Genomic DNA, 17004 nt, shown 5'->3' on the forward strand with positions numbered 1-17004 from the left:
GGGAGGCAGACAAGCCATGCCGCATTATGGAACTCCCAGGTGGTCTCTGTTACGAGCGGTATACCTGTTTTAAAATACAATTCCGCGGCCTGCCCCTGGTTAGGACATACTGAATAGTCCAATATCTTTTGCTTATCGCACTATTTGTATCGTTCGGCTTTGATAAATAGCCTCTCTATAAACAATGCTTAGCTTCTCGTCTATTTTTTGCATTACTCTATTTTATATATGTTCATTAATGACATGTTGCACCCGTACACTATGGTACGACAAGTACGCCAGGGGCTTCAGTACCCTTTAATATGGTGTGAGAAGTCCGTACACTTTCACAAGTGCGGCACCCCAAACTTATAGCACTATATGCATCGGCTCCGAATCATGATTTGGGTCAATAGTTGGGTTTGCCCGGCTCCTATGTTTTGGTGCCTTACGTTCCGCTATATCGGCTAAGGTAGCACTAGGAGAACCACTGCGATTGTGCCCCGGTTGAGCTGGGCTAAGCACCTCAGTGGAGAAAGCTAAAACTGACTGTCATGATGAGGCGAGAGACCGGTCGCTGTTCGAGAGGTTTTTCGGGTCCCTAAAGGCCTATGCCGCTTCGAGCGAGGAGCTGGATAACCCCAGCCAAGGCGTGGATAGCGCCCCGAACTCGGTCTTCCGAACTAGGGGCTTCGCCGAAATTTAAAATTATAAAGTTCTATGGCTAAGTGAGAGTGTTCAAGCATTATAGTCCGATTGCCTGGTTCACCGTGCTGAGCGCCTCCCTCGAAGGACCCAACTATGGGAAAAAGAGTGCTCAGGTTTATCCCCGAACACCCCAGCACTAGTGGCATGGGGGCAGAAGCCGACGACTGGCCATCTCTCAATTTTTTGATAAACGGCCGCACAGAAAATAATATTTTAAATTCAACAAGCATTGCTTAAGCGCTTATGAACAAGTTTTCAGCGCACAGGATAAAAACGAGCGAGTTTATTCAAAAATTACATCCTTGGTACATTCATCTGCCACAAGGCAAGCACCCACAAGAACATCGTTGTAATAGTTCTCGGGCTTGCGATGCTCCTTCCCCGGCGGCGGCCCGTCCTTCACAAGCTTCTCACCGTCTAGCTTACCCCAGTGCACCTTTACACGGGCAAGGGCCCTACGGGCACCTTCGATGCAGACGGAGCGCTTGAGGACCTCGAGCCTTGGACAGGCCTCCACCAGCCGCCGCACCAGCCCGAAGTAGCTCCCAGGCAGGGCCTCTCCGAGCCACAGCCGAACTATGAAGCCCTTCATGGCCTGTTCGGCCGCCTTGTGGAGTTCGACCAGCTGTTTCAGCTGGTCGCTCAAGGGCACAGGGTGTCCGGCCTCAGCATACTGAAACTAGAACACCTTGTCCATTGAGCTGCCCTCTTCAGCTCGGTAGAATGCGGCGGCATCGGATACGCTGCGGGGAAGATCTGCGAATGCCCCTGGAGAACTCCAGATTCGGGTAAGTAACAAGTAGTTTACTTTTATATTTCTGCTTTGCATAAAGAATGCCTTACCCGCTGCTATCTTCTTCATATCCTCCAACTCTCGGAGGGCCTTTTGGGCTTCGGCCTTGGCAGACTTGGCAGTCTCAAGGGCCGCCGCGAGCTCGGACGCTCGGGTCTCTGACTCAAGCTCCAAACTCTCATGTTTTCTCATGAGAGCCTGAAGCTCTTGCTGCACCTCGCCGACCTGAGCCCCAAGTTTTTCTCGCTCGGTGCGCTCCGCGGCCGTTTTCTTTTCGGCCTCAGACAGCGCCTGCTTGAGGGTCGCCACCTCAGTCGTGGCCCCTACAATAAGCAGTACAATCCTATTATTTTTTGAAATCACGCCTCTCTATAGGCACTTATTTCTATAAGGTGTTTCTTACCTTCTTTCTCCTCGAGTTGCCGCTTGGCAAGGCCGAGCTCTTGCTCGGACCGCTCGAGTCCCTGTTTCAGGACACCCACCTCCGCAGTCAGTGCAGCGATGGACAGCAGTGAAGCCTGCATACACATATTGACTCTTTATTGTTAGACTCCTGCAAAATTTAATAGATCCTCTATTCGGCTTTTCTTTCCGAACGCCAAATAGAGCATCAGGGGCTACTGTCTATGCGGTAATATTTTTACATATTTTTACTTACCTCGAAGCCTGTTAGGAGGCTAGCGCAAGCTTCACTCAGCCCGCTCTTGGCGGACTAGACCTTCTGAATCACCGTACTCATAATAGTACGGTGCTCCTCGTCGATGGAGGCGCCTTCAAGCACCTCCAGCAGATTGTCCGGCACCTCTGGTTGGACGGAGGTTGCCGGCTCAGAAGACTTGCTCCTCTTGGAAGGAGCTCGCCTACCGCGGTCCGGAATCGTTGAAGATTCCGGCACGGTGTCCGGCTTAAGGCCGGACTTGGAGCCCTGGGGGGTCTTGTCCCCTTTACTCCTGGAGTCCGGGAGGTTGCCTTGCGGCTCCTTCAGGACCACCTCCTCCTGCCCCGAAGCTTGTCGCGACGCCACTTCGGCGTCGTCCGCAGTGCGGGGGGAGACAGCGGGCGGAACGGAGTTCACGTCCGATGAATCCAGGGAGCCGCTCGACGACTCGTTGAGTTCGGCCCGGGGCGGGCTGCATAAGTATCATCGACATTAGGTAAAGCTGTGCAACAAAGGAACATCACGAGTTACTCTGATATCCGAACTTACGATTTCGCCGGACGCTTGGCCCTATCTGGCCACTCCTCTTTGTCTTCTTCGGCGTCGGGGGAATAGTCCGGCGGAGGGGTCTTCCTCTTCCTGGACCCCTCGACCTCCCCAGTTGGGGCGGCCTCCCTCTTCTTTCCTCCTCCCGCTGGAGGGGGAGAGGTTTCTTCTTCCTCCTCCTCGTTTTCATGGGAGGAGGGCGTCTCGGACTCGCCGGATGACGAGTCCGACAACACCACATTATGGGTACTCTTTCGAGTCCCTGTGGTCTTCTTCTTCTTAGCCTTCTTCTCCGGCACCACATAAGGCGCCGGAGTCAGCAGCTTCACCAGTAGAGCTGGGGCTGGGTCTTCGGGCAGCGGAGCCGGACAGTTAATCGGTTCGGCCATCGCCCGCCAAGCCTGTCAAAGGCAAGGGAGTTTAGATCCCGCATAGAGTCAAACTATGAAAAAAGCTTGAACATCCTGTAACAGGTGTAGATAGCATACCTTGCTAGCGTGACGCTGTGAGCTGTATCCGCGGTCCTCGGAAGCGGATGCGGGAGCCTCGGCGCCCTTGAATAGCATCTTCCAGGCATCTTCGTACGTTGTGTCGAAGAGCCTGCTGAGGGTTTGATGCTGCGCCGAGTCGAACTCCCACAGATTGAAATCCCGGTGTTGGCACGGGAGGATCCGGCAGACGAGCATAACCTGGATTATGTTGACAAGCCGGATTGGCTTGTTCACCAGGGACCGGATGCATGTTTGCAATCCGGTCACCTCTTTCTCGTCGCCCCACGACAGGCCCGTCTCTTTCCAGAACACAAGCCGCGTGGGGGGTCCGGATCGGAACTCAGGGACCGCGGTCCATTCCGGATCGCGTGGCTCAGTGATGTAAAACCACCCGGATTGCCATCCCTTTAGGGTCTCCACAAAAGAGCCCTCGAACCATAGGGCGTTGGCCATCTTGCCCGCCATGGCGCCTCCGCACTCCGCCTGGCTGCCGCTCACCACCTTGGGCTTGACGTTGAAAGTCTTGAGCCAGAGGCCGAAATGGGGGCGGACGCGGAGAAAGGCCTCGCACACGACGATAAACGCCGAGATGTTGAGGATGAAGTTCAGAGCTAGATCGTGGAAATCCAGGCCGTAGTAGAACATGAGCCTCCGGACAAATGGGTGGAGTGGAAAACCCAGTCCGCGGAGGAAGTGGAGGAGAAATACCACCCTCTCATGGGGCCTTGGGGTGGGGATAAGCTGTCCCTTCTCGGGAAGCCGGTGCGCGATGTCCTTGGACAGATACCCGGCCTTCCTTAGCTTCTTGATTTTGTCCTCCGTAACGGTGGAGACCATCCATTTGCCTCCCGCTCCGGACATTGCTGGAGAAGGTTGAGGTGGGAAGTGCGGGCTTGGGCGCTGGAGCTCGGGTGCGCGAGAGATGGGTAGGCAAGGGAGGAAGAAGGCGTAGGTAAATAGGGTGGATCCTTATCCCCTTATATAGGCGGATGCGGTTATGCGTCCCCACTTGCCTAGTAAAACCCGCTTGCCTCCCGAGCGCCGTGATAAATGGCGCGGTTGGGTTACCCACATCCGTATTAATGAGAATCCCGTAAAAAGGGTACACGATCTCTGCTTTGACAAGACGTGCCAAGGAAACCACCTCGCAAAACATGCTGAGGTGGAAAAGTAAAAATGATTCGAGTAAAGGACTTGGCTGTAGTGTGATGGCGCACTGCAGAATACGTCAGCAGATTTGATTTGTGTTAATATTATTCTCTCTATAGCAATATGTGGAAACTTATTTTACAGAGCCGGACACTACTCTTGGTGATTACAATCTTCTATGAAGGACTTGGAGGAGGAACCCGCCTTGCAATGCCGAAGACAATTTGCGCGCCGAACTCGTCGTCATTGAAGCCTAGTTCAGGGGCTACTGAGGGAGTCCTGGATTAGGGGGTGTTCGGATAGCCGGACTATACCTTCAGCCGGACTCCCGGACTATGAAGATATAAGATTGAAGACTTCGTCCCGTGTCCGGATGGGACTTTCCTTGGCGTGGAAGGCAAGCTTGGCGATGTGATATTCAAGATCTCCTACCATTGTAACCGACTCTGTGTAACCCTAACCCTATCCGGTGTCTATATAAACCGGAGGGTTGTAGCCCGTAGAGGATCAACTCCATACACAATCATACCATAGGCTAGCTTCTAGGGTTTAGCCTCCTTGATCTCGTGGTAGATCTACTCTTGTACTACCCATATCTTCAATATTAATCAAGCAGGAGTAGGGTTTTACCTCCATCGAGAGGGCCCGAACCTGGGTAAAACAAAGTGTCCCCTGTCTCCTGTTACCATCCGACCTAGACGCACAGTTCGGGACCCCCTACCCGAGATCCGCCGATTTTGACACCGACACATAGGACAAAGTGGAAGCTACAATGATGCATTGTTGGGTGAAGCTCAATGCCCATGGCAAACTAGATCAATTACCTATGAAGAAGTTCAAGCTTGAGACGAAGCCTGCTTTGGGCATCGATGAAATTTGAAAACTTCTTGAACATCTTTCAAGGAGTGCTTTTGAATTTAAATGGATGGTTGAGTTGCTGTTGATTTGGATATATTTGTCAAAGTGACGCATCTGTTAAAGTGACCAGAGGCAGTCATTTGGTCTGTTTTATTTTTTTTTTAAGAAAAGTGGCGGGCATTTGGTGACTCCCGTTAAATGGCCTTCGCCACTATTCCTGACCGTGGACACGTCTAAACTTATCCACAAGCATTTGGTGATGTTCGTATTGGTGAACCGTGTTGGAGTTGCCCTAAGTCTGCCAGCTAACCTTTAGCGTAGGATTCACAAAACAGACACCATTCATAATTTAAATAAAACTAAATAATAATAATAATAATAATAATAATAATAATAATAATAATAATAATAAGCAACAACCGAATACAAATCTGAAAGGTAAAAGCGACACCTAACTGCGTTTGTTGGCCAAGAGCAAGCCTTCCTCTTGTTTTTTTTTTTTGAGCATCAGTGCAGACACAAGCGCTCATATACACGCGCATACACTCACCCCTATGAACGCACACACGCACACCCTACCCCTATGAAAGCGCATCGCCGGAAATCCTGAAATAAATTCAGGAATAATGCGAGCACCAAGATTTGAACCCTAGTGGGTTGGGGATACCACTGTCCACCTAACCAACTCAACCACAGGTTGATTCGCAAGCCTTCCTCTTGTTGGGATGTCAACATCTCTACCATGATAGTAGGGCAACGTGAGAAAATTGTGCGACATTTCTGCTGTTGTCACCACACTTGAATTCGTTTCATGAGAAGAAAATCTTGGCGCTGGGAATGGATCTGACTACCGAATAATGATCATAGAGATACAGGATCTTCCACATGGCGAGACAAGTTACGCTGAAGTTGCTTACCAACAAATCTGCCCACCTATGCACATATAGTTATTCCTACTCTTCCAAGTTCCAACGTAGCTGAACAACCAAAACTACCCCACGAAACCGGACTACGTGTATCTATTTAATCGGCACCGTCCCCCAAGTGTAAAGGATCTTGTTCTCCCCTTGATCAGCACTGACACTGGCTAGGCAAGGTAGCGACCATATACACAACACCCCGTAGTATCAACGCACCGCCATGGCCAAGCTGCACCGGCTCGTCTCCGTCGTGCTCAGGCTCGTCGCGGCCGTCACCGCGGCCGCCGCGGCGATAATCATGGTGACCAGCCGCGAGACCACCAGCTTGTTCGGCCTGGAAATCGAGGCCAAGTTCTCTCACATTCCGTCATTTATGTAAGTAATGTTTCTCAAAAAAAACTTATCTGTGGAGGTCGTTGCGCATTTTCATTGTTTGATTTGGCATATATGCAGCTTCTTCGTGGTGGCATACGCCGTGGCATGCGTCTACAGCCTGCTCGTCATCCTCGTGCCGCCCGGGGGCGCCGCCTCGAGATTGGTCGTCATGGCCGACGTGGCAATGGGGATGGTGCTCACCGGCGCCGTGGCGGCCACAGGCGCGATCGCGGAGGTCGGGAGGAACGGCAACGAGCACGCCGGGTGGCTGCCGATCTGCGAGCAGGTGCACGGCTACTGCAACCAGGTCATGGGAGCCCTCATCGCCGGGTTCGTCGCGCTGGTCGTCTACTTCCTCATCATCATGCACTCCCTCCACGCCGTCACTGATACCATGTGTCCGTGCCATTAGCTACCATTATAGTGCTGTACCGTCGATGATCTATGTACCGGGTGGTCGCGCAAAAAAAACATTGTGTTGTTCAGTGATTTGTTTTGGTCATCTTCTTCATTTAGTCTGACGGACCAAGGGCGAAATGTGGCGAGATGTTTGAAAAGAAAATATTTTGTTCGTTATGCCGATCATGTTACTATTGATGTTGGAGATTTGAAATGAACAATATTCTTGAACTCGTATTTCTAGGCAAGGTGAAGAGGTGTCAGTCCTTGGTAGTAGTTCGCATTTACTAGCACTTGTATGGAAATGGAACTTGTCTGGCCTACTGGTTTTCAAGGATGTCACCCTCAAAAGAAAAGAAAAAATCAACGATGTTGTCCAACAGAATCTCTTTCTCGAAGAAACTAACCTGCGAGGAAAAAAAACAATTAAGGTCAGTTGGACAGATAAAAGGGACTTGACGCCATTTTCCCATATGACAAGGCTGTTTGGTGAGCTATTCGCACCTACTAGGTTATGGGCGTTAAGGCATCTCTAATTTGGTTATACTTATTTCTTTAAAGTACTCCCTCCGTTCCTAAATATAATTCTTTTTAGAGATTTCAGATGAACTACAACATGCGGATATATATGGACATATTTTAAAGTGTAGATTCACTCACTTTGCTTCGTATGTGGTCCCTTGTTGGAATCTCTAAAAAGACTTATATTTAGGAATAGAGGAAGTAGACTGTAATTCTTTTCTTAAAAAAAAAATACTAACAAGCTATGTACATTTTGGAATAGAAGGTGCCCCGTGAAGGTTATGTGAACGTTGCTAGTAGAGAACCAACCGATAAATCGGAATGGAGCTAACGTCTGACATGGACAAGCTAGCGTGCGCTTGCGAAGCGGATCCAATGGCACAGTGGCGGAGCTAGCTTGGGGTGATTGGGGGAGCCGATGGAAAAATATAAACTTTTGGAGGGGTAAAAGTCTGCATTTTCTTCGATCCATGCAGCTATAGAAAAATAAATCTTCAAAGAATATCCCAAGGCAGGGGGGCAGTGCCCCCCCCCCTTCTCAACATAGCTCTGCTGCAATCTCTACTACTAATGGAGTAGTTGGTAGTCTTTGTCGGTTAATTTTCGTCCCATCAGAGATGGTTAATTTTCGTCCTGGATCCCACCTCCCGTAACCCAGCGATTCCCCCTTTCCGCCCTCAAAACCGATAAAAAAAACGGTATGCTATCACGAGGCCCGTTGTGAAACACTATGGTTCGTTCTAAAAAAATAAATCTACGACGGTTAACCTACGAAGAAAGACCTACGCCACGACCGCCGCCCGCGGGTCGCCCGCTCCCTCGCGCCCCTGTTGCTCCCTCCTCGATCCCGATCTGGATCGAGGGGACGAGGAGCTCCTGCCTCCCCGACGGCCGGCCTCCTCCTCGCCCCGCTGCTGCGTCCGGCGCCGCCACGGCCTCTGGAGCCAGGGAAGCCATGGCCTGAGCTCGGCCTCGAGGTCCCCGCCGCCGTCTCCTGCAGCTTCTGCCCCGCCGCCTCACCGCCCAAGCTCGCCGTCGCACCAACCTCGGCGCCGCGCCGCCGCCGGCTCTGGTCGCCTCCACCTCCGCTCCAGTGCTTAAGGATGGAGGAGAACGGCCTGAAGTTCGTGCTCGATCTGGTGGTCAGGTAAGCTCTTTTTGTCCGCCACCCCTCTATTGATTTTTACAAACCTTTCCTTGAAATCCGGTGCCCGCAGGTTCCCACTTCGGCAAGAGTTCGCCGATGACCTTAAGCACTCCGATCCGATGCCGCTAAGGCTGCCACCCAGGGGGAGGCTGGCGCTCTTGGCACGGAGGATTCAATTGGTGAATCTGGCTGCACCCTGAGGTTAATCGGGAGGCACCTGGATGGACGAAAAGGTGAGCCATCTCGTCCCCGTGGTCTGATTGTATATTTAATATGAGCGCATTTATAGACAGCTATTTAAGTTCAAGGTCTCTTGATGGTGATTCGCCAAACAATATATTTAGTTAATTTGAAATCATGGGAGCAGGAATTTGGTTTCGGCGTGTTTTAGGTAGTTAGATGTCGTAAGGTGTTTAGAATTTCAGATAAAGAGAAACGTTGCGAACCAGGCTGCATATCAGGAGTCCGTGGATTAAATGTTTTGACAAACCAGTTCATAATTTCCTGAGAAAACACTACTATCTGCAACACACCACCGGACAGAACTCTGTGCGCTTCACGGATGAGCACACTGGAGCAATCGATAAGGATGTTTGCCGAGGAACCGACGAATAGTATGATTAAACCAGAAATAGGAACAAGTTTCGATTCGTTGGGCGAGGCATACGACTTCTACAACCTGTATTCATGGGAAGTTGGATTCGGTATTAGATATGGGGAAAGCCGACTAAATGCAGAAGATAGAGTGCAGTTGTGTAAGTGCATCTAGTGCCACCCCTAGTTGGTTTTGGAGTATTGACGACAAACCTAGCTGAGGGACTAATGTGTTTGTGAGAATTGCAGGAAAACACAGGTAGAAGTCCCTCATTGATTCGGTTTTACTACCAGAGATGACCCCTAAAAATGTACGAAGACATTGAAGACAATGGTGGTTTATGAAGATATTCATATTGAAGACAATGACATAAGAAGACTCCCTATGAAGCTTTTGGAACTCGAAGACCTAGATCCTTCGTAGTTTTATTTCATTCATGTTGTGTCATATGAACCACCGTACTGTTAAGTGGGGTCGAAGAGAACCAGTCAGAATGACTTAAGTGATGCCTAATTCAAATCCTATGTCTTCGAGTGAAGACTTTAAGAGAAAATCTTGTCCAGAGTCAGACAAGTCAGCTTTACTTGTCGCCCAAGTAAAGTTGCCGTGTGAGTTCAAAATTCGACCGTTGGTACACGTGTCAGTTCCTTAGTGACCCAGGGTCATTTCGGACAGATCAGGTCGGGTTGCCAAGTGGCTATAAATAGTCCACCCCCCACAACCATAAACGGTTGGCTGCTCAGATTTCAGTGCACGGCTTTTGTCGTTTGAGAGCAACCCACCTCAAAGCCTTTGAAAGAAAAATTCCCAGTGAGGAGAAAAGCCCTAACCACCCAGAGCCAGAGTAAATTGGGCATCACTTAAGTCTTCGTGTCTGTGTGATTTGAAGACTTATTACACTTGAGGACTGTGCATCCTCCAGACGGTTAGGCGTCGCGTTCTGAGCATCCAAGAGAAATTGTGGATTGACAGTGAACGAAGTCTGTGAAGGTTTGGGAGTCTACCTTGAAGACTTACCTGAGTGATTGGGCGAGGTCTGTGTGACCTTAGCTCAAGGAGAAAACGATGAGGACTGGGTGTCTTGGACTAAGTGTCCTTGACTGGGTGTCCGGGACTGTGTGTCCTTTGGTTTAAATACCTAGCCGCTCCAACCAGACGTACAGTTGTCACAGCAACTGGAACTGGTCCAACAAATCATTGTCTTCAACGCGTCACTGGTTTCATCTTCACTTCCTTTCACTTACAGTTATTCATTGTGAAGCCATTGCATGCTTGCTTTATCTTTTGTCTTCACAACATGAATGTGTGATCTGTTCGGCTTCATAACTTCTTCCTACCTGATCCTTATTACACTGAAGCTGTTTGTCATTGCGCTTTCACTCTATTGAACACATGACCATGGCTGGCCTAGTGTAATCTAACTTCCGCTGCATAGTAATAGGCATGATCTTCACTGTTTGTCTTCACAACTCTCACGTTTTGAAGACTTTCATAAAAATCGCCTATTCACCCCCCCTCTAGTCGATATAACGCACTTTCAATTGGTATCAGAGCGAGGTGCTCCCTTGTTCTGTGTGATTCGGTTTAACCACCTGGAGTTTTAGCTATGTCAACTGCAGGGATAATCAAAGTCTCCGCTGCTTGTCCCGTCTTCGATGGAACTGAATATCCCTACTGGAAGAATAAGATGCGCATGCATCTTGAAGCCATTGACGTCGACCTATGGTATGTCGTCGAAAACGGCGTTCCCAAGGCTGGAGAAGGTGTCACTGCTGCTGATGTCAAGAAGTTCGTTCAACTGGACTCTACTGCCAAGAATATCATCTGTGGTCATCTGACCAAAGGACAGTATGGCCGTGTGAGTGCCTTGAAGACATCCAAACTGGTCTGGGATTGGCTCTCCAAAGTTAATGAAGGCATATCAACCCAGAGAGATCAAAGAATCAGTGTCCTTCGCAATCTCTTCAACCGCTTCAAATGAAATGACAATGAGAATGTCCAGCACACCTTTGATCGGCTCACTGACATCACAAATGAGCTTCAAGCCCTCGGCGCTACTGAGATCACCAAACATGAAATCGTCAAGACGCTGCTGAGATCACTTGATAGTTCGTTTGACATTCTGGCCCTGATGATTCAAGAACGTCCTGATTTCAAGACACTCGATCCGTCTGACATACTTGAGAGGCTCAACACACATGAGTTTTAGCTTTCTGAGAAAAGAGATATCTACGGTCCAAACTATGGGCGAACTCGTGCCTTGAAGGCAAAAGCTGTATCCTCATCTGAAGAAGAATCTGACTGCAGTTCTGATGATCCTGAAGACATTGGAAAAGAACTTGCAATGCTAGTGAAGAAGTTTCAAAAATTCACCAAGAAGAAAGGCTTCAGAAAATCTTCACGATCAAGCTCAAGGAATGATGAAGCTTCTGCTCATGACTACAAGAAGAAAACATGTCACAAGTGCAAGAAAACTGGGCACTTCATCTCTGAGTGTCCACAGTGGGACAATGAGAACAGAAGGAAGAAGAAGAGCAAGGAATATGATTCTGACGACAAGAAGAAGAAGAAACACTCAAAGTCTTCTTCCAAGTCTTCATCAAAGTCTTCATCACACAAGAAGAGCTCATCTGGTAAGGCGCGTGCGTTTGTAGGCAAGGAGATGGATTCAGAGGAGGAATCCGCATCTAAGGAGGCAGAGGTGGAATCTGAGGAGGAGTCTGATTCTGGCACTGCGAGTCTGGCTACAGCATACGTCGCCAAGTCCATCTTCAACACTGAAGTCAATAATTGCATCACCGACACCGACGCAAATGACAAGAACGACTCCACTCCTACCTACTGCTTCATGGCACGCGGTGCCAAGGTAAACACACGCACCACTCGCTATGAAACATCCAGTGACGATGACTCTGAATGTGATTCAAAACCTAGCTACAAAACACTTGCTAAAATTGCAACTGAACAACAGAAAGCTATGGAACATATTCAAAAACTGTTAGACAGAAGCGATGATCTGTTGGGTGCTGAAATGACTCGATCTGAATCCTTAATTGAAGACATAAAAAACCTTCACGTTAAGTATCAGGAACTTGAAGATCGTCATGATACTCTCTCAACAACTCATGAAAAGCTTTCCTATGACTATCTTCAAAGGAAGCAAGAACTCGAGAAATTGAGGGTGGCTCATGAAGATCTTCAAAAGAAAAACGAGTCACTTCGCGCCGAACAGATCAGTCCCGCTCAGGAAGGATTTGAACCACCATGTCTTAAATGCATTGAGCGTAATAATGCTAATTCTGTTGCTGAATGTTCCACTGCTACTACTGTTCTAATATCTTCAACTGTTGATGTGGCAACTAACCCCTCTGCTGAGGATACCACTGCTATTGCTGATGAGAATGCTAGGTTGAAGACATTGCTTGAAACAGGGATGTACAAAATTCTGAAAGGGCATCAAACATTATGTGATGTCCTTAAGAAGCAGATTCTGAACCGAAACCCTAGGAAAGACGGTGTTGGGTTCGTGAGGAAAATCAATGCAGATGGCTCATGGAGTTTTGGTTTGAAAAAAGGCATCATGGAGTGAGCTGATGTGACATCACTTTTTTTTGAATTTTTTCAGGGAAAGCCTAAGGCCGAGAATAGCCGATCATGCATGTATGAGTGTCCCGTGCTGATCAGATTGCTACATGCAGCTAATAAATAGTTGGTTCATAACTGAGCACATAAAGAATCACAACCATTTGATGTTCGTTACACTCAGGGAGAAGGTTCATTGGCACATAGACTTCTGTGTTAACAGGGCGACAACGTCAAGGATGGCATCTGCGAGAACTCTTTTGTGTTAGATAAATTGATGATTATGTCTAGATCTCCGGGGGCAGACACTATCATACTGAAGCTCAGCCGGACCACGACTGTCAACAGGGTCACCGTATTCTTTGAGGAACACAAACAATCCAGGTATGCATTGCTAACTTTTCTGAACTTTTACATGCTTCAGGCTCACTCCTTGACAACACTTAGCTATCATAAGGATGAGGACGGAGCACAACTCTCTCAATTCCCAAAATGAGGTGGACAACACTTAGCTTACATGTTCTTTGAGGACGGAGGAAGTTTCGCCTTAAACACAACTTTTATCTGCTCTGAAAGAGTTACATATTTTGAAGTTTTTGCAACTCAGCCTAAAAGAGTTGGGTAACCAAACTCAAAATGAGGTGGACAGTGCTCAGCGTGCAGTCACATGGAGTATTAGTTTCATGGGTTAATTTAGCACTGCATATTATTAATTGTGTTTCTATTTTTGTTTCTCTCCAGCAAGCATGACAATAACAAGTTTATATCCATCAGTTTCTTAGTACCCTGTTGGTTTCAGTATTAAATGGCCACAACACTTTCCTATTTTGTTTGAGTTTTCATGTGCTACTCTATTAGGAATAACAACTAAAAACAATGAACGTTTGATTTGATTTCCTTCCCAACACAAGCAACAAATATAATAAATGTCTCGCATCCTTGACTCCAGCAAAAAATTCATTGACTGACATAATGGATCTGTCTATTAATCAAGATTGTATTACTAAACCTCCAGATTGATTATTTTTAGTTATGCAGCACACAGTGTTCTCCCCAGTTCTGCTCGATTGGATTGTCAGTTCATGTACTCTGGTAAATCATTATGCAAACTTTGATTATAAGAAACTAATTTGTGTTCCTGTGGGTTTATCTATGCTCCTTTGTCGTTGATGCGCCTATGTTACTGTAATTATTTAGTTCCTCCGCTTCTAGGATGATCTCGGGTTTAGTAGTGATATAAAAAAGCTGTACATTTCTGCGTTTCCTCTGCTATTGTATTGTTTCATCACTTTCTGCTCCTTATGGGCTGCCACTCTTTGACACCCTTTTTGTGCTCAAACATTTTTCGATGTCCCTTGCAGGATCCAAATGAGCTTGGTTACGTACTAAATTATTGTTGAGGATCTCAGGTAATCGTTGCAGTAGAAGATTACGCCCCTGATCATCATTCTCATTTTCAAACTTGCCATTTATCAGAGGTGATTTCTCTTGCCCCTTTCATCGGTTAATTCCGTTTGTTTGGTGGACTGATTCACCACTTGAGTGGATCACCGAGGACTTCTACAATGGGCTATGTTCTTCTTACATATGTAGGATTTGGATGGGGTGCATTCATGCATTATATTGGAGCAAGGACCTGCCGAGGAGGGGGATACCATGGGGAGGCGAACCTGGTAAAATAAGGGTGGAAAGTATACTATAGGTATGTTAGCCGTGGCAAGGAATTGGTGGATTGTTTTCCATTCAGTTGTGTTCAACACTGAAAAATGGTATATCATTTTTTGTCCTTTCCAAATTAAAATATCAATCCATAATTTTTTTGTCATTCACAAATTAAATTATCAGTGTAGAAGTCTATTTGAGCATTCATTTCCTATCCTTTTATAAACTAGAAGGCCACGCTAGGTTTCTTAGTGTAGTATTTGGAATGTTTGACCCTGAACTGGCCCTCTGTTCCAACTAACGAAAAAATGACCCTTTGTTGTGATTTTATTTTTATATGTAAAATGATATTTGTAAAATTTTGTATTCGGTCTGCCATTTGCCAGTGAATTAGGGCTGCATTTTAGATTAGAACCATGAAGTAACTATGATGTGCACCGCTTGAAACCAGAGTGAGTCTAATGAAAGACGGGCATTTGATCATGTTCTATTTAATTATCATTTCGTTCGTTTCGTCGTTCCATCCCTCCCTGAACTGACCTTACCCACAACTCTTACCTTTTCATTTCATTTTATCAAGGAAAGACTGTGGGGTTTGTGTATCCTTATCCAGGACATTGTGAAGGCTTCTGATGCAGTTTACAAGAAGCAATTGGTGAGCTAATTCAGAGGTTAGGCAACGCTTGTCATGATTTTTTATTTCTGAAGCCACATTAGCAAGCATCATAAATATAACTAAATGTTTGCTGGCTTCCGTAATTGCCTACATCAATGTAATCTTCCACACTGAAAACACTCATTTGAGATTTGCAAGAAGCCTGCATACTACTTACTGTTGATGCATTAACATTGCATCCTTCAGAATTAGCAAGCAGGGCATAATGTTAGGTGTCTGTTTGCGGAATTGCTGAAAATAATTGGTCTATTTAATCAATGATAAATAGGAAGATTCTTGTAAACTGCAGTGTGCTACTTGCTATACTGGCTAAGCTACATGACTTACTCTTTAGTGACATTTCATATCGGCAGTGTGCTACTTGCTATACTGGCTAAGCTTAATTTTCTTCTTCCTGTGAACATGTAGATAAGTGAAATGATAATAAGAAGGTTAAATAATGTTGTTCAATCTTTCCGTCAAGCAACCTGTTTGGCCCCAAATGTCCGCACCGACGCGGTGACGCCCGTGGGCGCCACCGTTCCTTCCTGAAGGGCATCGGGTATTCCCCTTCCCCATGCCCGTCCGCGTACCGGGGGAAACCCTAGGACTTGTCCGGGCAGTAGCGTCATTGTTGTCGTGTTCTTTCTTGAAGGTGTTGCTTGGCATGCGGAGGTTCAAGGTGCTAGGAGCGAGGTGGTAAATCTCCGGTGGGCGCAGCGGTTGCGGGTCATCATCATTTTCGTCGATCCGACGCTGTCGACATTATTTTCTCTCTTCTTTCTCTTTTTTTTTCTTTTGGGCGTGCTTGTGCTGTTTGCCCCAGCATTGGACTCTTGGTTGTATTGGGTTGTTGCTATATCTATATAGCGGGGCGAAAGCCTATTTCGTAAGATTCTTCCATGAATTCAAGACTTGGCAAACCACTCCCATTACAAGGTTCCATAACACATGCTGGATTTGTATGTCAAGATATCTGAAGGGCAAAAACTTAGTACATTTATTCTGTTTTTTTAATAAATCTCCCTCTTGAAATGAGCTACAACTACTAACGAGTTATTCTTCTCATATCTGTAAGAACACATTTCAATATATGGCTTCTATTAGGGCGACTTGATTGAGTACCGGCGAATTACCTTCAAAATGATTAAAGGAATGCGAAGATGGGCCTTCTTGAGTTTTGACCACGCCTAATAATACTTATGAATTATGGCTACTCTCCATGCAGTTTGGTACGGTTATTTCACCAACTAGCCCACTACTATGTGCTGGAAGTTATATTGTTACTTAATAGAGGCTACCCATTCTAAACTTCTTCTCTTTGACTGTGTTGTCAGATTAGTACATCCAATGGAACCTGACATTAATGATAAATTCCCTACAATGACAGTGTGCTTTATATGAAAAGGGTTGAATATAATTACCAAAGTTTGATGGACGTTACGTGGCATGCCAGTCATGCATATGGAGCACAAATGCAAATGTTCGTATTGTATTGACGATGCTCCCTTTTGAAATTAACATGCTTTGCCAATTATTTTGGACATGATGTATTAGCTTATTATTTGTCAGCCTATAGGTTTTATGTGAGTGAAAACTAAATATCATAATTCTCAGACTGTTCTTGCCAACACCTCTATACCAACTAGGTATGCAATGCATTATACTCCCTCCGTTCCTAAATATTTGTCTTTTTAGAGATTTCAACAAGTGACTACATACGAAGCAAAATAAGTGAATCTACACTCTAAAATATGTGTATATACATCCGTATGTGATAGTCCATTTGAAATCTCTAAAAAGACAAATATTTAGAAACCGAGGGAGTATAAGATTATTTTTGTTGTTTTTCCTTGTCTGTATTTTTAATTATGGTTATTACTTTTTGGAATAATCAACAGTTTAATCTATACTATTAAAGGGGAGCATGTAGGTCGTTTTGTTTCTGGGAGGGTGAGGCGCAGC

General features: G+C 46.5%; 1 protein-coding gene and 1 long non-coding RNA gene across 3 annotated transcripts; both read left to right on the forward strand.

Moving 5' to 3' along the window:
* The first annotated feature begins 6229 nt into the window (after positions 1 to 6229).
* Positions 6230 to 7053, forward strand: LOC125522308 (CASP-like protein 1C1). Its single transcript, XM_048687378.1, has 2 exons — positions 6230 to 6477; positions 6556 to 7053. Exons 1-2 carry the CDS (start codon positions 6323 to 6325, stop codon positions 6887 to 6889), a joined length of 489 nt encoding a protein of 162 aa, XP_048543335.1. The 5' UTR covers positions 6230 to 6322; the 3' UTR covers positions 6890 to 7053.
* A 1112-nt stretch (positions 7054 to 8165) lies between these two features.
* Positions 8166 to 16073, forward strand: LOC125523143. Of its 2 annotated transcripts, none has more exons than XR_007290115.1 (8): positions 8166 to 8545; positions 8616 to 8778; positions 12766 to 13106; positions 14084 to 14200; positions 14316 to 14424; positions 14965 to 15055; positions 15469 to 15601; positions 15695 to 16073. It is a non-coding gene; the product is annotated as an uncharacterized LOC125523143 (long non-coding RNA). The 2 variants fall into 2 exon arrangements; XR_007290116.1 differs by having other exon boundaries at positions 14970 to 15055.
* The last annotated feature ends 931 nt before the right edge of the window (positions 16074 to 17004 follow it).

Source organism: Triticum urartu, chromosome 7, assembly GCF_003073215.2.
Source record: "Triticum urartu cultivar G1812 chromosome 7, Tu2.1, whole genome shotgun sequence".
In the NCBI taxonomy this organism is placed as follows: Eukaryota; Viridiplantae; Streptophyta; class Magnoliopsida; order Poales; family Poaceae; genus Triticum; species Triticum urartu.

What these genes read in the sequence shown, in the direction of transcription:
- LOC125522308 (XM_048687378.1), top strand. Translation starts at nt 6,323, where the DNA reads ATGGCCAAGCTGCACCGGCTCGTCTCCGTCGTGCTCAGGCTCGTCGCG. An exon ending in TCTCACATTCCGTCATTTAT is followed by an intron (nt 6,478 to 6,555) that starts GTAAGTAATGTT and finishes GCATATATGCAG; the next exon opens with CTTCTTCGTGGTGGCATACG.